Source organism: Rhinolophus sinicus, linkage group LG04 (assembly GCF_036562045.2).
Source record: "Rhinolophus sinicus isolate RSC01 linkage group LG04, ASM3656204v1, whole genome shotgun sequence".
Taxonomy (NCBI): Eukaryota; Metazoa; Chordata; class Mammalia; order Chiroptera; family Rhinolophidae; genus Rhinolophus; species Rhinolophus sinicus.
Genome location: NC_133754.1, coordinates 184,693,274 through 184,716,078, shown reverse-complemented (window position 1 = coordinate 184,716,078; position 22,805 = coordinate 184,693,274). Strand labels below are relative to the sequence as shown.

The following is a 22,805-nucleotide window of genomic DNA, read 5'->3' as shown; positions in this document are numbered from 1 at the left end:
GAAATTCTTACCTGAAGCTTGACAAAAGCTAAACCCAGAGGATGACGCCGTGGTGGTGGTGGCCGAGTTGCCACCAAACACAGAGCTTCCCTGCCCAAAGCTGGGGCTCTGGCCAAAAGCAGGGGGGTTGCTTTGGCCGAACATGCCCCCGCCTGTGCTGGCAGAAGACTGTCCAAAGGAGAACGAGCAGGGGCTGCTGGTGCTGGAAGGGGCACCAAAGACATTTCCACTGGAAGATGGGGAAGAGGCCCCGGACTGACCAAAAGCAGGGCCGGAGCTGAACCCGGACTGACCGAAGGAAAAGCCGCTCGCAGCAGGGCTGCTTGTCGACTGCCCGAAGGCCGGGGCCTGCCCAAACGTCGTCTGTCCAAAGACCCCTGTGGCAGAGGTGCCAAACGCTGGACTGCCGAACCCTGAGCTGCTGACCTGCGGCGTGGGGGCGGTGGCCGTGCTAGCTGTGCTGCCCGTCTGCTGCCCAAACAGGCTTGGTGCGGTGCTGGCTGCCACCTGCCCAAACGTGGGGGTGGCCGAAGGGGCAGTGCCCGTGCTGCTGCTAGTGAGCTGGCTGAAAGCTGAGCTAGAACTGGCGGCAGGTGACTGAGGGACGACAGACGAGCCTGAAGTGACAGTCCCAAACACTGCTGTCTCTGTAGCGGGGCTCGGGGCGGCACTGTGGACAGCACTGGAGGTTGTGGGGGGACTCGATGCTTCTGAGATCACAGGGAATGCACTTGGGGTTGCTGCTGCTGTGCCAGCAGTCTGCCCAGCCACCGAAGGGGTGGGAGGAGGAGACGCCGGTTCTGTCTTGACATCAGGGGCCCCGGTGGCTGCTGGCATGGCCTCTCCAGAGGGTGCCAGGAGACTGGCGCTAGAAGCTGCAGCGCTGGGGCTGCCGCCTGCAGGCTGGACAGGAGCAGGTTCTTTCTTCATGGAGTCAGAAGTCTGCAGAGGAGCCTGGGGAAGCGGGGCCGTGGACACTGAGACCTCACTGTTGCCTGGCTTCTCGGGCAAAGATGACGACGCAGTCTCCTCTGTGCTTTTAGCAGAGGACGCAGGCAGGGTGGGAGCAGAGGTGGCACTCAGGAGGCTACTAAATGACAAGGTGGGGAACGATGTCGCAAGGGGAGTGGCAGTGGTGGCTGGTGGGGGGGCAGACAGGGGCCCTGTACTACCAGCCTGTTGGCTTCCAAATGAAAAGCTCGTCTTGCTACCACTTAGAGAGATGCCACCAAAACCGAGCGCCCCCGAGGAGCCCGCACTGGTGAGTGGCAGGCTGCCAAAGACACCAGTCGTGGAACTGCTGGTGCTGGTGGCTGCTGCTGGTGGTGCTACTGTGGTGGTGGCGGTCACAGAGGAGGTGCCAGGGGGCTCCGTGTGCTTCCCTAACACGGAAGGGCCAGTAAAATTAAACCCCGAGGGCACGAGTGACGTCTTGGTTGGCTGTGCACTAGTGAGGCTTGTGGACGAAGGCTTATTGGCTGGCTTTGTGGAATCATCGGCTTGGCCAACCCGCAGTCCTGAGAAACTTCCTAGAGTCTCGCCAGCCAAAGAATTTGGAAACAGCAGCTCTCCCAACTTGGACGGGGTTTCCAACTTGCTGGAAGGGGTGGAAAGAGCAATTCCAGAAGGTGCCACAGGCCTGCTGCTCGACGGAGCCGACTCTCCTGGAGAAGCAGTGGCAGCTCCACCGGCGTTTGACGGTGTCATTCGTGAGGGAGAGGAGCTTTCAGGAACGGTCTCGTACAAAGGTTTGCCTCCCCCCCCAAAGGAGAATGTGTCCAGCTGGTTTGACTCTTTAGCAGGGGGTGTGGCCCCTAGTAAGAAAAAGAAATGAGGAGATGGGTGGGATTTAGCAGAGTATGACCTATCGCTCCACCGACAATTTCTAAGCCAAAGTCTCTCCTCCCTCGATGCGGTCAGGGATAGCTTGTTCTAACAGCGGTTTTCCTCAGGGAGGACAGAATGAATGCTTCTCCATAGAAATGTCAGCCCTGTCTGAGTCATCTCACTGAGGTGAAAAGGACAACTACTCTTTTTATGACCGTTAAGTCACAACAAAATACACCCTATCTAGAACACATGAAGTTAACATGCTATCCCAAAAGAGAAACAAAAAGCCCCCTTCCCTGATTTTCCCGCGTGTGCTTTCTTCACTGAGTTTGTCGGCACAGTGCTAGCCTATCAACCTCCTGACAGATCAGGAATTGATCCCAAACTGCAAGTTTTCCCTTTAGTTTTTTAATGGGCAAATAGGGTGCCAATCCACAGACAGTCATTTTTACATACAATTAAGGGCTACTTCCTAGCGTCTCCTCAGTAAGAGGTTTTACAGAGGGAGTCTGGTCTCATGGTCAAGCACATGGCTCCAGAGCTGGATGCTCAGCCACTTGCTGGCTGTGTGACTTTGGAAGTTACTTTGCCTCTCTGAGCTTCAAATTCCCCATTTGGAAAATAGAAATAACGACAGTACCTACTTAGCTCACTGAGTTTCAAAGATGAAATGAAATATAGGTAAAAGCACTCACAACAAGGCTTGTTCAAACAATGAGTGGTCAATAAATTAGAGTAATTAAAATTTGTTATTTTTAAACTAAAATTAGCCTATTACAAGTGTTTATTGATCTTCCTAATTCCATTTTGTTTTCAGAAGTCGGGCTATCACAAACTCCTGGAACACTGCAAAGCCCCTGCTATCTGTGTGTAATTTCCAGAAAGACCTCTTTGTATCACTGGTGTTGTGCGGAGCTGTTTATGGTTTTGGGCTGTTGTCTATTCTCATAGTAATGAAAATGTTTATAGAACTGCTGTTGTATTACTATTTTACTTTATTTATGATTTTTTGAATGCTTTTGATTGTTCTTCTCCAATCTTTTTATATCACTGAGTTGTTTTTCCTCTAGAAAGTGAGACTGGGGAGGAGGTGGGCTGCCGGGGTGTTCTGCCACATCTAAGGGGGCAGAGGTTAAAAAAAAAAGTTTAAGAAATACTGCTCCAAAGAGAAAGGAATGAAACTGACAACCCTTTAAGTGACACACAGATCAAGTTTAGAAGTCTGCTATGCTTTCAACTCCCTAATCTCCCTCTGGGAGGTTTTAGGAGATCGCTTTTCTACTAAAAAGCTTCTACCACTTGGGTTGGCACACAAAAAACGCTCAAAAAATATTTGTTGAGGGGCGGCTGGATGGTTCAGTTGGTTATAGCGTGAGCTCTCAACAACAAGGTTGCAGGTTTAATTCCCCAATGGGATGGTGGGCTGCGCCCCCTGCAACTAAAGACTGAAAACGGCGACTGGACTTGGAGCTGAGCTGTGCCCTCCACAACTAGATTGAAGGACAACGACTTGGAGCTGATGGGCCCTGGAGAAACACACTGTTCCCCAATATTGCCCAATAAAATTTAAAAAAAAGTTAGTAACTTAAAAAAAAAAAGGGGGGGGACCGACCCGGTGGCTCAGGTGGTTGGAGCACCATGCTCCTAACGCCGAGGTCGCTGGTTCAATTCCCACATGGGCCAGTGAGCTGTGCCCTCTACAGCTAAGATTGTGAACAACAGCTCTCCCTGGAGCTGGGCTGCCGTGAACAGCCGAGGTGGTGTGAGCTGCCGTGGGCTACCGTGTGCCGCCATGAGTGGCTGGCAGCCACCGTACACTGCTGTGAGTGGCCAACCAATGACTAGCGACCGACTGCCTCAGCCAGCGGGAGCGCAAGGCTCATAAATACCAGCCTGGGCCAGGGAGCTGTGTCCTACACAACTAGACTGAGAAACAATGGCTTGAACTGGAGTGTGTGGGGGGGGAATTTGTTGAATGAACAGGTGAAAGATGGTCACTGTGTTATTCACTACAGGGAAAACTGGGAAATAACTTAAATGTCCAATAGGTGGTTAAATCAATTATGGCACATCCAGAAGAAATTATGTTATTAAAAATGACTTTTATACAAGATTTCAATAATACTGGAAAATTCACAAGAGATTGTGCTAAATGAAAGAAAGTGGAGGACAAAACCTCCCAGAAGGAAATATAACAGAATTGCAATGGCAGCAACTGAAGGGTATGATGTGAGACCCTAGGACATGTATCACTTCTTATAACAACAGCTTTCTTTTTAAAATAAAAGAAAAAAAAACTTAATTATTTAAACCGAAAACTAAAAGGCACTTAAAAGAAATCCCTTCCTTGTTCCTAATTATGAAGGTAGATAGAAGTCCTTCCCAACAGCTTCTTAAATCCAGCCTATTTCTAACGCATAATATCAATACTAAATTTACTGTAGGCAAAACAGTAAAACTTTCAGCAAAAAATACTTTCAGCAAAACGCAGTAGCAATAAAATGTCAACACGTCTATACAAAAAGAACCGCACGTGTTTAGGGAAACACAAAAGTAATGCTTTGCAAAGCAGAGACTGTACCTTGTGTGGCAGTGAAATTGGAAGACGGTGTTGGTGTGATTATCCCAAAATTAAAGCCAGTCCTAGGAAGTGGAAGAAGAGAAGTTAAAAAGAGCAAACCTAAGGCACAATTGCCCTTTTAATACCCCATTTTATAATTCACTCACAACTGCTCTTGAGGAACTTATAATCTAGAAGATAAACGCATCTATTTGCGAAGCAACAAAGCCACTCCAAGATTTCTAAGCAGGGAGAGGCCATTTGTGGGGAAGGTAAGAAGGGGGTAGCAGTTGAGGAGGCCTGGGAGGGATGGCTGGGTTTGGGTGGCAGAGGTTTGTGTGGGGACCCAAGGAAAGGGTCCAAGGAAGGCAATGGAAAAGTAGAACCGCACTAGGAATGTGCATGTGGGAATGGTGGCTAGAGCACACGGTCTGCCTAGTGAAGGAGACAAGACAGGCTGGGTTAGATAGCAGAGTATGTCAGGAGAGCACCAGGCTACTAGAGGAGATGATGGAGAGCGTGAAATAGAGGACACTGTCTCTGCAGTTTTGACACAACTTAATTCTGGGTTAGAAAAATGTCAAGAACTTTGCTGACTCCTTTTATCATTATCTCTCTCTTCTGTACATTCTCTTTACACTGTGAGTAAAGACACCGTAGCCAAAGAAGAATATGCAGCACAAGTGTGAACCAGAATAGACTATGCACTGTGATAAAAGCTCAAATAGCTAATTTAAAATGATATAGTGTCAAAATATAAGAGACCAAGCATATCAAATGTAATAACTAACGTAAGCATTTAGGTGTTATTTTTTAACCCATCGTTGCCTTTGTTAAACGCACAAAGACCATCTAAAATGATGTTAAATATTTTGTCATATTAAAAAAACACCTTCTTTCTTTGCCTCAACCTTAAAGAAATTTTACCTAATGCAAGTAAGTTATTGACAGAATGACCCAAATCTTTTTAACTTATTTTAAAAATGGGAAGAAGAGTATCAGTTCACAGAAGTAAAGATTAATTATCAGTGTTTGTAAAAGATATGATAACTCCTGGCACTGATCTCCTCTTTAAAATGTGTTCCAAACTATCCTTGGGAAGTATAAACATACTGATTTACAGTATGAAGGAAATAATAATTATAATGTCCTTCCTCAAATTCTATTCCAACACCCTCTTTAACGTGATAGGCCCGAAGGATGCTCAAGAAACATACTAACACCAGAGAAAAGAGACTTTTCTCTTAATATGGAGAACATGGTTCCAGTTAAAAAGCACAAACTGAAAGAGCTCAAGAGGCTTTTCTAATGGACCTGAACACACAGCCCTTCAATGGCAAAACATCTTTGGGCAGGTTTTTATCTCAGCCACATAGTCTAACTCCACCTCTGAAGAAAGAGGACATCTGGGCAGCTTTCACAGGTTCCAACATGAGCAGACTTCCTCCAAGGTGAATTCAGCACCTGCTTTCAGAAGTTCAATATACTGACCTCTCAGTGCAGCAAAGCCCATCCCAATGTCACTGCTAGCCCTCAAATGGTGTCAGAATGAAAATATCTCAATATGAGACTTGATCAGACCACTACCCAAAGAAAATGAGGCTTATCCAACAAATAAATGAATACGTACTAACACATGTATAAACTTGCATTGAAAAGGAGAAATAGATTTAAATTAGGACATGAAGTTACTGCCGCTGTCATCAGATGTATTACTGCAGTGGTAAGGACTCTGGGCTCATGCACATTTAAGAAGCATATAAACACACCTCTTGACTGTAAGAGCTGGGAAGCTACCTATCAGTGGCTAGTGACCTGCCACAAAATTGGAGTTCATTACTGACCCTGATGGAGAAAATGAGAAAGGCTTGTTGAACTGCCCAACAGCAGATGGGGTAGAAGTCACAGCTGTTTCTATCTTGGTTGCCCCTGGCCCTGAAATTGTGGAAAAAAATAAGAACATTACAAAAAACCAGTTAGAAACACCATCCAGTATGTAACTCTTGGAGCATGCCTCCAGGTCTGAGGGCCTCACATGCATCCCAGGACTAGGCGGCAATCCAGGGGAGCGCACGGGCTGCCTCAGTCACGTTCACGGTCTCTGAACGCGCCCTTTGGTTATGTCAATGGTAATTCCAAATCAAGACACGCCACACGCTCCTTTTCAGAGAAGAGATCAAAATAATTCTAGGATAGTTAAAATTTAAAGCTGTAAAAGTAGCTTTATAATTACTGACAAGTAATATATGTTAAAGGAAAAAACTCCAAAGAGAAATAGGTTATATTAACTAAATATCTCTGAGTAGTGACTTCATGGCTATTTCTGTATTTTCTGTATTTCTGTATTTTCTGTAACTACATTTCTATATTTTCATATTTTTTTTTTGTATTTAACAAATTATAGTCCCCCGCCTGCTTTTTTTAAATTACAGAGGTAATGCATGATTGCTAGAATATAGAGAAGTGTAGAAAGTTAAAAAGTGCAATCTATCACTCTCCCCACATTCAATTTCTCTGTAACTACTTACTAACAGTTTGGGGTATTATCTTCAATCTTTCCCCTATTACTCTACTTTTAAAGGGGGTAGGGGAATGAGAAAGCTACATTTAAAAAAGCCCAAACCAAACCCAACAATAAAAAAGTACCTTCTTTCTGAGTATGGGGTAAATATTAGTACAATTATTTTTAAAATTACTATAATACAATGTGGTGTGTACAAGGATATTCAATGCAGCGCTGCTTAGAATCTTGAAAAATCACAAACAATCTAAATTAGCAGAGTATTGGTAAAACTTAACAGTGTACAACTATACAATGAAGTCCGAGGCCGCCATTAAAATGAGGGAGGGAGAGCTGTTATCAGATCTAGAAAGATGAACAGGATATTTATTGTCAGGGGGGGAGGGAGAAAGAGAGATAGGTTATAAATCAACATATACAGGATATGCCTATTTTTGTTTAAAAAACAACACTGAAGTAACCTCAAGAGATACATATAAAGTTGTAAAGGGTTATCTCTGGAATATGGAATTTATTGAGCAGCTTCCACTTTCTACATTATCTGTCTCGACACCAGACTCTTTCGTGGACCTGTAATAGTTTCACAATCAGAGAAACAATGAAGGTACTCCATTATTAGTTAATAACAGCTACTCTATATAGGATTCAGATATACTTTTTTTTAAAAGAAACTTTTGGCAAATTCTTAAAATAGCATTTCTCAGGGAAATTTTCCTAACCCCAAAAAGGTTCTTTTCTTTTGATTATCCAGCAAGTGAATACAGAAGTAAACACCTAGCAATGAACGAGATATTTCACAATTACTAAAGGATGAACCTCAAAAACTAATTTGTAAGTCATGTTAACAGCATAAGACATGCAGAAAATAAAGTCCCTTAGAATTCCTTGACTCTTCACTTTAGGAATGACAAAAATTCTCCAGTGAAGTCCTTGAAAGAAGTTAGGGGGTTGGCCTGGTGGCTCAGGTGGTTGGAGCGCTGTGCTCCTAATGCCGGTTTGATTCCCACATGGGCCAGTGAGCTGCGCCCTCTACAGCTAAGATTGTGAACAACGGCTCTCCCTGGAGCTGGGCTGCGTGAGCAGCTGGAGGTTGCCATAAGCAGCCAAACGTTGGCATGAGCTGCCGTGAGCTGCCGTGGGCTACGGTGTGCTGCCAGGAGTGGCTGGCAACCAGTGTGAGCGGCCGGCAGCCAGCGAGAGCTGCCGTGAGCGGCCAACCGACAACTGGCAACCGATTGCCTCAGCCAGGGGGAGCGCAAGGCTCATAATATCAGGCAGGGAGCTGTGTCTTACACAACTAGATTGAGAAACAACGGTTTGAACCGGAGTGGGGGCGGGGGGGGCAGAAGGGGAAAAAAAAAAAATGGAGTTAGGATAGGGCTCTTTCAAAAAAATTTTTCTAATATTAACCAGAAATGGAAACAAATCTCTTAATCTGAATCCTAAATGACTGAAAAGTCTGACAATTCCACTAAGATCTCCCCTCTAACATACAGCTTTAGATGCTAGCCAAGAAGTGCTATCTACCTCCTTCTCATGTGAGGCTGCCATGGTAACACCTGTGCTTCTGCATTCATCCAAATTCTAGAATACAACTTTGGCTTACACAATAATGGTCTTTTTCTGAGTACAAGGAATATTTAGTGAAGATAAACCCAACAGTCAATCAGAAAGCTTTTGGTTACAGAGAAAGTTAGATGATTGTGTAACTGAGGAGAGATTATGGAAAGCAGGATGCTAATATGCAAAGTTCAGCGTCTCTAACAGAATTAGCTTAAAGACCCACGTGAAAACATCAATCAAAATAAAAGCCAGAGCCCAGAGTGTGGGGAAGACACAGGACTGCAGACAGACCATGATTCCTCTAGCCTAACGTAACACATGCCAAATAAAGTGGGCTATAAAAAAGGAGCCAACAAAAGGGGGTGCTGGGCAAGAGCCCACATTCAAGTGAGGTTACAAATAAAAGCACGCTTCTGCTTCAGGTTGGCCTGGTCAAAGCACTTACAGCGATGGTGAAAATTAATTTCAGTTAATAATTATTCTTGTTGGAAGTATGTGAAGCCATGAAATCTTCTAATATTGACATACCATCTACTCTGAAATCTTAGGTTGCAACAGATCATTTTACTTTTTGTATTTGACTGGTTTTTGAATTGTCATTGTAAATCAAGAGTTTTTCATTTTAGTGGAAGAAATAGAGAGTCCAATGTTCCCATCTACTCCTCTCTAAACAATTACCCAGTGATGCTGGTGAACACAATACCACTGCTTCTTTTTAGGAAAAACATCTAGAGGAAGGTTTTTGCCTATTGCTCTCAAATTTCAGAAGTCTACCGAGCTGCTGAAGGGCTCACTAATTTCCTGGAGATTCTTCATCAACTGAGGCCTTTTGAATATCTCTTTACTTGATTTCCTATGTTGACTGTCTTTGTGATCTAGAACAACACACTATTGTGAAGCGTTTCTTTCACCTTTATTTTCACTAAAACAAAAATGCAAACTGACCCAAAGCTTTATCACTGGATGACAACTGACCGGAGGTTGGTGTGGGCCCAGGCATCTTCAGGGAATTTATTACCGATCCCTGCAACAGAACACAGGTAAAATGTTTATTCCAAAGGAACATGGAAAATGATAACACAGTTTATAATCAGCAAGCATAAACACTCTTATTTAATTTTTTTCAAGTTTCAATTTAAGTCAATATTTTTAAATGCTTGCCATGTGTAAGATCATATTGGAAAACAGATATAGGAATAATATTCCGGAAGCACCAAGAAAGCAGGGTCATGTCTGTCTAGCTTGCGGCTATTTTTTCAGTACCTAGCACAGTGCTTGGCACATAAAAGGCACAGGACCATTTGGTAGACAAATGAATGAAGATGTAAATGAATGAAATGGGTTCTGGCTCTCAATAAATTGACGATAAGGTGAAAAAGCAAAACTTCAACTTATCCACCCCGAGTCAATGTTCCTTTACTCTTGTTCATTACGATTTATGCCTCACCCTGTGTCCTCCAAGGTGAACATGGAAACTTCCAGAAGAATGACCAAATGCTAAATACTTAAATGTCGTTTTAAGTCACAGCAAAGTAAGGAATAGGGAGCCATGTTTGAGCATGCCAATAGGCACGTTCTGATGTTCAATCTCAAACATAACTTAATATTACTTTTCTCAGACACAGATGTAAAAGTAACAGAGAAACCAGGTTTTCTTGGGGAAAGCTCCAGATAGCTTGATCTACCTTTCAACCATCTTCTATTATTTTCTTTTAGACTGTTTAACTATTGGCAATATAACCTATTTTTGTAAGAGACAATGTTTATCAGGCAAAAGCCTGAAAGTACACATAACAAACATCACTGAATAGGCAAGCTCTGAGAAGCAAATTGCAGAAGAAAGTAAGAGAACCTATCCTCCAGACACTGATACTAAAGGTACAGCGGAAAAAGCGATGGGCAGGAAGACGTCAGAAGGCCCGGGCCCCAACTCTGGTTCTCCATTTCCTCACTGTGTTCGCTTTCATTAGCACATGAGCCTCGGCCTCTCCATTCGTGAAACATACCAAAACACTTGTTTTATCTATTTATTGCACATGGTTGCTGAATGCATTAACTAAGATAATGTTAAATGAAAGTAAACTGAAAATCCAAATACCCCATAAAAATATAAGGGATTAGAACTACGATCCAAGATTATTAGAAGCAGAATGCCAAATGGCCTATGAAGATAATATCAGGTCCTGATCTACTATTGTCAAGAAGGGCATGAATTGTGGGAAAGGGCTCACAGGTCTGTCAGACTTAGAGTTCATTTAAAAGCAAAGTGAGGACTTAAAACAGGATTGCCTTAGTTACAAAGACAGTCACTGTATGACTGTTAACAAAGCAAAAATCAGGAAGTTACCTGCTTCGCTTGGTTATTAGCAGCCACTGGGGCCAACACTGGATGAGGTGGTTTCGCTGCAGAGTATGACACCGAAGAACTGAAAAACAAAAAGCATTCACGGCATGATGGAGTGCAAATCACCTTCATCCCCGAGCCAACCTTCTAGCCAATAAATAATACCAATATGGGGCAGAATATAGATGTCTTGGGACCCTAACCAAAGTCATTTGACATTTTTCAGATTGAAGAATAAATTCTTTAAATGAAATTTGGGTAACCAACATAAAAGTCACAGCAGTAACCTTAATACAGTGCTACCTCGGTTTTCGAACATAATCCGTTCCGGAAGACCATCTGAGTTCTGAAACGTTTGAAAACCGAGGTATGGTTTCCCCATAGAAAGTAATGCAAAATGGATTAATCCATTCTGAACCTTCAAATTCAACCCCTAAAACTGCAAATTTAGCATGAATTTTACTATCTAATGATACCATAGATCCATAAAATTTACGGCATTCGTAAACTGAAATGTTCATCAACGGAGGCATTCGAAAACCGAGGTACCACTGTACTTATTTTCTTCCTGCAGTCCTAAAAAAAAAAAGCTGTAACTAGTCAGAAGTAGGTCTTTCTCTTATCTGGAGAGTAAGCCCTCTCCACACACACCCCTGCATCCCACCGCCAGTTCCAGAGCACGTGGGGAATTCCCGATTCTCTTTCCCAGGCTGAGAATACGTTCCACAGGATCTATGGGACGTACAGGATCTGCCACCATGTATGGCTCGAAGGTGTCACTCAAAGAAGAGATCTCGGCTTCTCACAGAACCATCCCCCAAAGCCCAGTGCTCACCAGGCTGGCATACAAGAGACGGAAATGTACCACTGCTCCATTCCCAACCTGCACCTTGGCTCTAGTATGAAAAGTACACCCACTATTTGTAGAAGGAGTTCTCACTATCTGTTGTTAACCCTGAACACAGTATGCAGAAAACTGTCATTTCAATAATTACTTAAGTGTTAATATGTGAGAAAAAAATATCACCTATTTATTGCAATCACAGAAGAAAGCTCCATTCATGGCTCTTGGGAGCCATTTTTTCAATTGATCTGTCCTCAGTCCTGAGCTACTCTGATGGGCTATACAGCAGCAGTAGCTCTAGGATCTGGTTTTATTTTTTAGAACCCTCCCTAAAGTTAGGGGGCTTAATACTCCTCCATCAAAAAAATTAACTTGGAAGAGGAAAGACAAAAATAAGCCTATGCCTCACAGAAAAAAATTAACAACAATCTTACAAGCACCTCCAGATTCTCTGTGGGAATAACAGAGGAACTTTCCCAAACAAACTTTATTAGACTGAGACAAGAAAAAAATGGAGTTATTTTCAATGTAACAAAACCCCCTTTATTTTTCTACTGAAGAAAGAAGCAGTTGTAGATGTGCGTCTCCGAAGAAACACATCCCTGCTCCCCGGAGATGTCCTACCAAGCAGATACACAGGTACAGAGCTCCCCTGCACCTCTGCTGAATCTCCAACAGAGAAAAGGAATGTAAGAGTGAGATCACTGGGACTGAGAAATCCCTGGGCAGACATAACAGACTTGGGTAGAGAAATGATTTGAGCTCATCAGAAACACAAGGGAAATGAAAATCTTCCACGCTTTCTCAAAGAAAAGAAAAGAAAAAAAAAGCAAACTAGAAATAAAAACAAAAGCAGCAAGTTACCCAATTTTGGAACATTTTTTCCACCCAAAATTTAGTTAAGACATGATGGCAAATTAAATCATGAACGAAACAAACTGAGTACAATTATTGTTCTATTTACTTGTGATAATGCTATAAATCTCTTGGGTATCCTAAATTCCCAAACACACAAAATTAGGACTCACAGTACTTACACAGCCCTGTAGAGAAGGGCTGTTCAGTGCAATCAGCTAGCAAACCAACTGACTAAATAGGATCCACCATGATCCAAGAGCAAACAGAAAAGAACAGCATGCTACCAAATAAACATATTCAAAGATTTGTGCAGAATCATGAACCAAATCAAAGGAAATCAACAGCTAAAAATGTTCAGGATGGAAAAGCCAAATTTGGAATTATTGTATTTTGGATGACTGTATTCTCTACCCTCTAGCAATACAGACCTGAAAGAGACCAGAAATTCATTTGACATGCTCTGTTCTACAACTGAAAACAAAAACTCAAAGGACCACAAGAGGAAAACGACACTGTAACAGCGCGTCATGTTGACATATATTTACGGCAGGTGTCTACAAATGACATTTACATTACTGGCAACACTGGAGCAATGTTTTAGAAATGAGTAATGGAGTCATACAGGTCACTAAGAGTAGTAAAATTAGGTTTCCGGAGAAAAACAATTCCAACAGAATTTAAACAAAGAAAGCTGGACTGGCTACAACAATATAGGCGAAAGTAGATTTCAGAGCAATTCATCTTATCAGGGGTAGAGAGGGTCATTTTGTAATGATAACTGGGTCATCTCATCAATAGCATGAAACAATCCTAAACATTTATGCAACTAATTAACAGAACTTCAACATGAAACAAAATCTGATAAAACTGCAAGGAACATAAGCAAATCCACTGGAGTTGAAAAATCAACAGCACTCTCCAATAATTGATGGAATAAGGAGAGAGAAAAGCATTAAGAATGTAGAATACTGGAACAACACTATCAACGACCTTCACTCCAACCAACAACAGCACACATGTTCTTCTGAGGTGCACGCAGAGTATTTACTGAGATGATTGATATTCTAAGTCAGGAGGAGCAAACTACAGACCAAGGGCCAGCTGCTGGATTTTTTTGGTATTTTTTTGTAAATAAAGCTGTACTGTAACACAGTGATGCCTGTTCATTTACATGTTGTCTATGGCTGCTTTCAGGCTACAATGGCCGAGTCAGGTAGTTGCGACAGAGACCACATGGTCCATGAGCCTAAAATATTTACTACATTGCTCTTTGAGAAAAACTTTGCTGATCCCAGTTCTGGGCCATAAAACAAGTCTCAATAAATCTAAAGGATTCAAGTCACACAAAGCATGTTCTCTGACCACAGAATTAAAAGAAATAACAAAAAGATATCTAGAAAATGTCCAATTACTTAGAAGCTAAATAACACACTTAAATAACCCAGAGGTATATAAAAATAACCAAAGGATAAATTCAAAAGTATTTTGAACTGAATGAAAATGAAAACGTAATGTACACAAAATCTGTGGGATGTAGCCAAAGCAGTTCTTAGTGGGAAATTTATAGCACCAAATGCCTGGATTAGAAAAGAGTGGTCTCAAATCAATGACCTTAGCTTCCACCTTAAGAAACTAGAAGAGTAAATAAAATCCAAAGCAAACAGAAAAACGAAATAAAGATCAAGTAGAAAAATAAGAGGAAAAAAACCCCAATGAAACAAAAAGCTAGTTCTGAGATCAATAAGTTTGAATTCTACACACACTAAAAGGAAAATATTGGTGACTATTTTTTATGAAAAACTACATGTCAATAATTTCAACAATTCAAATGAAATGAACAAATTTCTTGAAAGACAAAAACTACCAAAGTTCACTCATGCAGTAGATAAGCTGAAAAGTCCTAGATCTACTAAAGAAATTTAAAATTCCAAGCCCTGATGGCTTCACTGGTGAATTCTACCAAATATTTATGCATGAAATAATTTCAGGAAACTAAAGAGGAGAAACACTTCCCAACCCATTCTAGGAAGCCAGCATTATTCTGACACCAAAAGCGAACAAAGACATTACAAGAAAATCTATAGACCAATATCCCTCATTAAGACAGATGGGAAAATCCTTAACAAAATTTTAACAAATTGAATCCAACCATATATAAAAAGTGCAACATATCATTACCAAAGATGGGTTTAAAATTCAAAAACTAAGTAGTGTGACAAAGGTACCAAAGACAACTTAATGGGGGAAAATGTGTTTTCAACAAATGGTGTTGGGACAACTGGATAGCCACAAGTGCAAGAATGAAGTTGGGACTATAGCGTCACGCTATTTACAAAAATTAACCCAAAATGGATCAACGACCTAAATGTAAGAACTAACACTATAAAACTTAGAAGGAAACATAGGTATAAATCTTTTAGGAGCCTTTATGATTAGGCAATGGTTTCTTAAATATGACACCTAAAACACAGGCAATAAAAGACAAAAATAAACTGAATTTCATCAAATTCAAAAACGTTTGTGTTTCAAAGGACACTATCAAGAAAGTAAGAGACCACCCAAAGAATTGGAGCACATATTTGCAAATCATATATCTTTGATAAGGGACTTGAATCTAGACTAGATAAAGAATCTTACACCTCAACAATTAAGATAAATAACCTAATTAAAAAATGGGCAAAGGATCTAAGTAGACATTTCTCCAAAGAAGATACAGATGGCCAACAAGCACATGAATAGATGTCCAGCATCACTAGCCATTAGGGAAACTCAAAATCAAAAGCACAACGAGAGACCATTTCACACCCACTAGGATGGCTGGAATGAAAAAGATGGACAATAACAAATGCTGGTGAGGATGTGGAGAAACTGGAACCAACAGGCACTGCTGCTGGGAAAGTAAAATGGCGCAGCCTCTTTGGAAAACAGTTTGAACTATTTTTGGCTCAAAAAGCTAAACAGAATTACCACTTAATCTAATAGCAACTCCACTCCTAAAACTACCCAAAATAATTAAAAGCAGGGACTCAAACAGATACTTATCACCAATGGTCACTGCAGCATTATTCACAATAGCCAAGAGGGGGGGACACCCAAGTGTCCATCGACAGATGACGGGATAAGCAAAGCGGAGTATACACATACAGTGGGACATTGTTCAGCCACAAGAGGAATGGAATTCTAACATGTGCCCCCACATGGATGAATCTTGAAAATTCCAATGAATTAAGCCAGACACCAAAGGACAAATGCTGCACGATTCCACTTATGTGAGGTCCCTCGAGCAGGAACGTTATTAGAGACAGAAAGCAGACTAGGGGCTGGAGCGAAGGCGAAGGGGGCAGTTATTTTTTAACGGATACAGCTGCTGTTTGGGATAATGAAGAATTCTGGAAATAAACAGTGGCAAGGGTTACACAACACTGTAAAAGTCCTTAATGTCACCGAATTGTACATTTAAAAATGGTTAAAATGGTAAATTTTGTCACATGTATATTTTACCACAATAAAAAAAAAAAAAGAAAAAGCTTCCTAACTGTTCTCCCTGTTTCTACTAGTCCCCACTCCAGCCCTTTTGATCTATTCTCAACATAAGAACCAGAAGTTTCCTGCTAAAACCACAGGCTGTATATGATTATCTGCATTTATCAAACAAATCTCATCAAGAATTTTACACTAAAAAAGATCAATTTTACTGTATGTAAATTATGCCTCAATTTGAAAAAAATTTGCTGAAGTTAAAAAAAAACAAAACAAAACACAAACCAAATCAGAACCTTCAAATGCTCAGCAAACATCAATGGTCTGTCAGGTCCTGACCCAGGCTTACTAGCTGATACCTGACGTGAGCCCCCAGCCCGCCCTCACAGCATGACCTCATGTCCAGGGCTCGTCATCTGCTCCAGCCACCAGTGGCCACCTGGCTTTCCTGAACCTGCCAGACACGCACCCACTACTGGCCCTGTGCTTGGAGCTCTGTCCTTAAGATATTCCTGAGACCTGCTCTCTGGCCTTTTCGGCTTTATTCAAACGTCAAATGTCAAGAGCTACTGAAAGGCAGAATATTACATAAGACAGGAAAATTCAGTTTAATGGTGAAATAAATATGGTCTGGTTGTTCTGAGATATTTTAGTCATTAACCACGTATAAGAAGCACCTTCCTTGGTCAACTAATTTAAATCTGCAACCCCGGTCCCGACAACAGTCCCTAAACCCCTTCCCTACTTTAATTTTCTCCTCCATCCCTATACCATCTAAAACACTATATATTTTGCTAATTTATTTCACTTATCATTTGTCTCTCTGTGACTAGGGCAGGGTTTTTGTTTTCCGGTCTGTTCTGTAAACTGCTTTACACCCAGCACCTAGAACAGTGTGTGGCATACAGAAAGCGCTCATTAAGTATGTGTTGAAGAAAATGAGTAAATGAACGCCAGAATTCCATACAGGGATGATCTGTTTGGTGTGTTGTGGTAAAAACAAAGGAACCAAAAATCCTCCCTTTCTGCCCCACTCTCCACGCTCCACTTCCTGCGAGGTCTCTGGCCTCAAGGGCCTTCTTCCAACTTCGCCTCAAACAAGCTCTGCCCTTGCCCAGCTTGGGGCTTCTACACGCTCTGCACCCTCCACCCACAACACTCTTCTCTGCACTCTGCCTGGCAACTTCTCGCCCTTGTTCAACTTTCAGCTAAAACACCGTCTCCTCACCAACCCCAGGCTCAATCAGATCGCCTCATCATCTGCTTTCGCAGAACCTTCCTCGAACTTACTACATCGCAACTAAGTAACTGCTTGTGGAATTGGTAGTTTGGCTGGTGTCTTCCTGATAAAATGTATGTGTCATAAAAGCAGTACTTAGTGTGTATTATTTACTATTGTGTCCTTAAAACCTAGGGCAGTATCGAGCTCATAAGACTCTGATGAACCAAGTGACCGAGCACTGGATAGGTGTCTAAATAGCCATGGATTTGCTTCAAATAAACCTTCTTCCTTGAAACAGGATGCTTAGTCCATGAATATAATGGATGGAGCCAATGAACACAAAATATACCAATGGCAGGAATATTAAGCTCATCTTATAATAAATCTTCTGTAAGATGCTACTCAGAAAAAGTTAAATACAAAATTAAGTAACTTCAAATACACATAGAACACTACTGCTTAACAGAATCTGAAAGTGATTTTATAATGAATGTATTTCCCTCTGAAGCTTTCTTATTGGGGTAGGTAGTAAAAACCAATTTCCATTTATCAACATTCCAGGTACCATGCCGGGCATCCGAGTTAAGTAACTGTACCAGAGTCCAATTCTGTGAGGAAAGGAAGAGAACGTTTCCTTCAGATTCCTTTTAACTTTTGTGTCTATTTTTCTTAAGTCAGAGAAAAGGGCGAGCTCTGAATTGCTCCTCTACCAAAGCCCGTCGAAGATCAGCTCAAGGTGAACCGTTCGTGGGAAACAAAGCTTGAGAAAAGGTAGAGTGAACACCAAGAGATGCTTCTCAGACGTGGTTAGTGGCTAAAGTATCTCAGAAAAACCAGACCACATTTCTCTCCCCATTAAGCTGGATTTTCCCCTTAGGTAACGTTTCGCCTTTCAGTGGCTTTCCTTTGCCTTCCCTACACTCGGAATCTGGCTACAATTTCCAAACTCTAATGCATAATTCTTTCCCTTGAGAAGTTCGCAACAACCACAAATGCCATCTTGGTCTAAACAGCATACCAAAGTTTCAAGGTCACTGCAAGATATGAACGTGGGTAGGCTTGTTTATGGCTGTTAGTGAGGCCCTGAGATAACTAAGAAATTCCTGGAACAGGCAGTGCTGATCAATGGACCAACGTGGAAAAAAGAGGCCAGTGGACTAGCAGAGCAGGGCCACTTGATAAAACCCAAACGGGACAGGGCGTATGGGGGAGTGGTGGAGGTGGGGTGGAAGGAGAGCGGGGGAGATGTGGAAAAACACAGGGTCCGCGGCTGCTCTTCTGGCTGCTGGACTAATCACAGGCTCCCTGAATGACAATGGTCCTCACGATCCCTACCTTCAGCCTGGGGACGTGTCCCTTGGCCCTCCCCTGTGCCACAGGGGAGGCTGGCTGGACTAAAGAGATTACAGAGCGAGGGCAGGCGCATTCTATGAGCCGCGCTGCCCAGACCCCGGGGAGGGGCCAGTGCCCTGAATGCTAAGCAGAGATTCAGACTAAAGAAAGGAAGGTCCGGCAGCAATGACCCAGCCCTCAAACGTGGCACAGAAGAGAAGCTGCAAGTCTCCAAACAGCTGCTGCCTTTTGAAAGACTGGGTTTTTGGGTTTTTTTTCCCCCATACAAAAGGCAAAAGAAACTTGAAAGAACAGAAATGCCTGGAGAGAGGAAACTGTCAATCTCAGGACCACCATGAGTTTTCAAAATCAACTGTCTGCATTAGAACTGAAGCATCAACTCTGGAACCCCAAAAATATTAAAAAGAAAAACAAAACTCCAGCCCCACACCGGACTTAACCCTTCCATGTACCACATGTAGACTTACACATGGCAAACATCTTACTGAGTACGCATCAACAACACAGACTTTACAGGTTTACGAGGCAATGAAGGGGACAATCTCCTGGAAACCCAGCTGGGTGTTCAGATTAGCTGTCCAGCCCTCCTACAACCTGAGGCTCTGCTGGGAAGAGTCCCGCGGTAGCAGAGGCAGTGCTGCCCCCTGCAGGCGGTCCACCGCCATTACTGACTAATTCATTGGCTTAAACACAGGCAAAGGAGTAACCTACCCGATGGCTGCAGAGGCGGGTGAAGGGTTATTCAATTCCTGCACATTTACCACTTGAGGGACAGTCTTCAAAGTTGATTCTGTCAAAGTACTTACAGCTGTTTGAATAGAGAACAAAGAGGCATATTAATTTCAGGGAAGGACTGAAAAGTCTAGCCACGTATAAACGAATGACTAGGACACAAACTCAGGCAGAACGCAATCTCACAGGAGGGAACCTACTCTCGGCAGTTCTGCAGCCCTGTGCGCAGTGGAACACCACCCGGCCTCCTCCATTCAGAAAAGATTATGAGGCGAGGTTTCGTGCACTTTAATCAAATGTACAGTTTTGGTGAAAAGGCTTCCCTGGCCAGACGTCGCAGAGCAGAGCTGAGAGCTGCCACAGAGCTGGCGCATCCTGGCAAAGGGCAGAAGAGCTGGAGGATCGGCAGTGCTCAGACTAAGGATTCCTGCCGTCTCTCCACTCATCCACGGAACCATCCTTTCACATGGGCTTATTACTGCCAGACGCTGTGAGGTGCTGGGAACACACAAAAATGTCTAAGACTCTGTATCTTCTCTGAAGGAGCTCGTGGCTTAATGAGACAGGCACACTGAGTAAAATGTGGAAAACGGAGCTTGGCCAGACGGGGGAAGAGGCCGAGGGGCCTGAACTACGGATGGCAGCAGGAACTGATCTGACACCTACTTCCTTCTCCATTTCACATCTCTTCTGTGTGTCTTATGATTTAAAACTGCGCTCCAAGACTTCCTGGTATTTTATAATTAACCAGAAGAAGGCCTGCACAAAGCTCTTGGGTCTCTTCTCACTACACGTTGGGCAGAACTGGAAGCCACAGCCTAGGGAGAACAGCGGGTCTGTGGCAGCCGTTTCACACCCTCCTTCAGAGAAGCACCCTGAACATCTTGCCTACGGCTGCACGAATTTCATCTTTTACATCCAGAAGTGCCCACACCTTAGAAATTTCTGCTTCCAAAATGGTAACAGAGGTCACACACCACCTGCTGAGAATGACTAATCCTAAATCCCGGCAGATTTCACCTTTGTAAATAATCAAACCCATCAGCTTGATTTGGGCTTGTTGGGCACAATGCTAAGATTCTGCTTGGTCCAAGTGATATTTGCAAAGGAGTCTACTCTTTCAGAAGGTTCAAAGGTACCTTGAAAAGTTACCTTGTTTATGCTCCACCGTATCTATTTTAGATGCTTGATAAGGGTTTTAGCATCTGAACTTTTCTTAGAAATCTTTTATCACTGTATAGTGATAATTCTTGTTTGTCTAAATCAAACCATGTCTTTTTAGTCTTAAAAAAGCTGTCTAAGTGGGCATGTGTTCTAAGTAGTGATAAAACTAAAAAATAATTTTATTCAGCTAAAGAAAATATTTGATTTATAGCAGAGTTTGTTGATCTTGGCACTTCTGACACTATGGGGCTGGATAATCCTTTGTTGTGGGGGTTACCTGTGCATAAGATTTTTTTCTGCAGAAAAAAGAAAACGGCCAAGTCATGTTATACAGGTGTGTCAAAAAGTATCTTGGTCATTACGTATTGTGCAGTACATTATTTATTATTCTCCCTAGGAGAGATGAAATTTGAGAGGTGATCATGTCTTTTTAAGGAAACTTACATGATGCTGCTTCTTCTTTTTGTGTCACTGGTATTATAATTGAGAGCGATTTATAACTGAGTAGCACTAACGGAAGGAGGTGCTACGTAACGAAAGTATAAAGTTACACATTTAACTTTTTAATTTTAATTTTTTGCTGTGAAGGTCAAGGTGACATTTCCCATACATGTCATACTTGCTCATGTTCCCTTTTCTGATGGTATGGGGTTCCCACACGTGCGCATACACACAACTATACAGGGGCCATCTGCACGTTAGTGTGAAGGCCTCTGTCCCAAGGTGCAGCGATAATGAGGCAGCTGCTGAGTATGAAGGGTAATTAACCCTTTGATAATTAACCTACTGGGAGGGTTCTTGCCAGACAGAACTACAGTGTTATTGTCTTGTGGTCTTGTAATGCAAACAAAATAGAGATGAACAGAAGTGAGAAGCTAGAGAATCAGGTACCTTTTGTAAATTAAACGACTTTTGTTACTTCAGCCACAAAACTTAATCAGCATTACCTCAGCTCTAAAGTAGCCTTGCAGTTTATAGACTTTGTAAATGTATTGCTTTTCTTTGTTACGTCATTTTTTTCTTTGAAAATTGCTATCATGGAAGATAAAATGTAAATCATTGCTAACTGTAATGCTTTTAATAAGTGACCCATGATATGCAAAAGAAAGAAAAATAAAAACAAATTTTTTTATAGCATTCCTGGCCTCTACCCACTAAATACCACCAACACTGCCAATTGTTGGGAGCGTGGGCGGGCGGGCAAAAATAGCCTCCTGTTGAGAACCACTGGCTTGTACAAATTGGTAACTCATGATAACGGAAGTTCTTGAGGCCAAATACCTAGAAACCCTACTGTAGAAACTTTTGAACAGTCACAAACCATTGCCACCCATGCACGTGCTCATCAGAGACCGCATTTTGCAGGCCTACGCAGCTGTACGGCAACAGAAAGGCACAGGGTTGGAGTCCGGGTTCTGCTCCTTACTGGTTGGGTCACCTTCACCTCTCTGAACCTGACGTTACTCAAAAACAAAGTGGTCACCCTACTACAGGGTGGCTGAGGAGACACCCTGAGTGTTATTAGGTGATCTAATTGCAAAGATTAATTTGGGACTTAAAGCAGACATCATTCAAAAGGAGGGATTCACAACTTCATTAGAAAGACCCCAGATTTCCTACTTATCAGAATGTGGCAGATCTAACACCTCCCCGAAAAAGACAAAAGTTGCAGACCTGGCCTCTGCTTTCTCAGAACTCTGCCCCAAAAGCAGACAGGGCTGTCACATCAGTCTTCTCTTCTGAAGGGCAGTAAAGAGCCAGGTGTTTCCTGGCACCTGCGATCCTGGCCTCTGACGCAGACAGCTCCTAATCAGCCTCTGCACAGGTGTGGGGCTACAGTTCTTACCTGGCACCTGACTGGCCATCTGTCGTCTCAGGGCTGCAGCAGCGGCCGCCTGGGGAGCTGAGATGGGGTGGGAGGGACCAGGTGCACCATGCTTCACGGTTTTTGTTGCGAACATTGTACTATCAGCCCCTTGAGGAATGATTTTGCTAGCAGACGTAGACACTGAGGGGAAAAAGAAAAATTCAGTGAGAGAGTAGGTCAGATAAGAAGAAAACATGGAAGTTACAATGGTCAATTCTGCATGTTAGGTTGCGGGGAAAACGCTAAGATTATAAATCCTTAAGCATTAACATAGAAGAGCACCTGTAAACTGATAGGCTGGCACCTACAACTTTCAAAGACGCCACGTGCAATTTGCCTGAAATACTTTACATGGTCATTTCCCCTGAATACTGATCAAGAGATGACTTTTATGCCAACATCGATCACTTCCCTGCTCTCCTCTCACAGTCTCTCCATCCCAGTACCTCATGAGCGTTGTTTGGTCT

At 42.6% G+C, this 22,805-nt stretch overlaps 1 protein-coding gene across 4 annotated transcripts in view; it reads right to left on the bottom strand.

Moving 5' to 3' along the window:
• NUP214 (nucleoporin 214) overlaps positions 1 to 22,805 on the bottom strand; it is a 91,279-nt gene that overhangs the window by 27,692 nt on the left and 40,782 nt on the right. For 2 of the 4 annotated variants that reach the window (XM_074331194.1, XM_074331195.1), the window contains exons 23-29: positions 22,318 to 22,479; positions 19,287 to 19,383; positions 10,822 to 10,900; positions 9,450 to 9,498; positions 6,235 to 6,325; positions 4,412 to 4,473; positions 12 to 1,814 (exon numbers count right to left, since the gene is read on the bottom strand). In XM_074331194.1, coding sequence (XP_074187295.1) covers positions 12 to 1,814; positions 4,412 to 4,473; positions 6,235 to 6,325; positions 9,450 to 9,498; positions 10,822 to 10,900; positions 19,287 to 19,383; positions 22,318 to 22,479 — 2,343 coding nt within the window. Of the gene's footprint in view, positions 1 to 11; positions 1,815 to 4,411; positions 4,474 to 6,234; positions 6,326 to 9,419; positions 9,499 to 10,821; positions 10,901 to 19,286; positions 19,384 to 22,317; positions 22,480 to 22,805 lie in introns of all 4 variants that reach the window. The other 2 variants (XM_074331192.1, XM_074331193.1) reach the window with 1 other exon arrangement.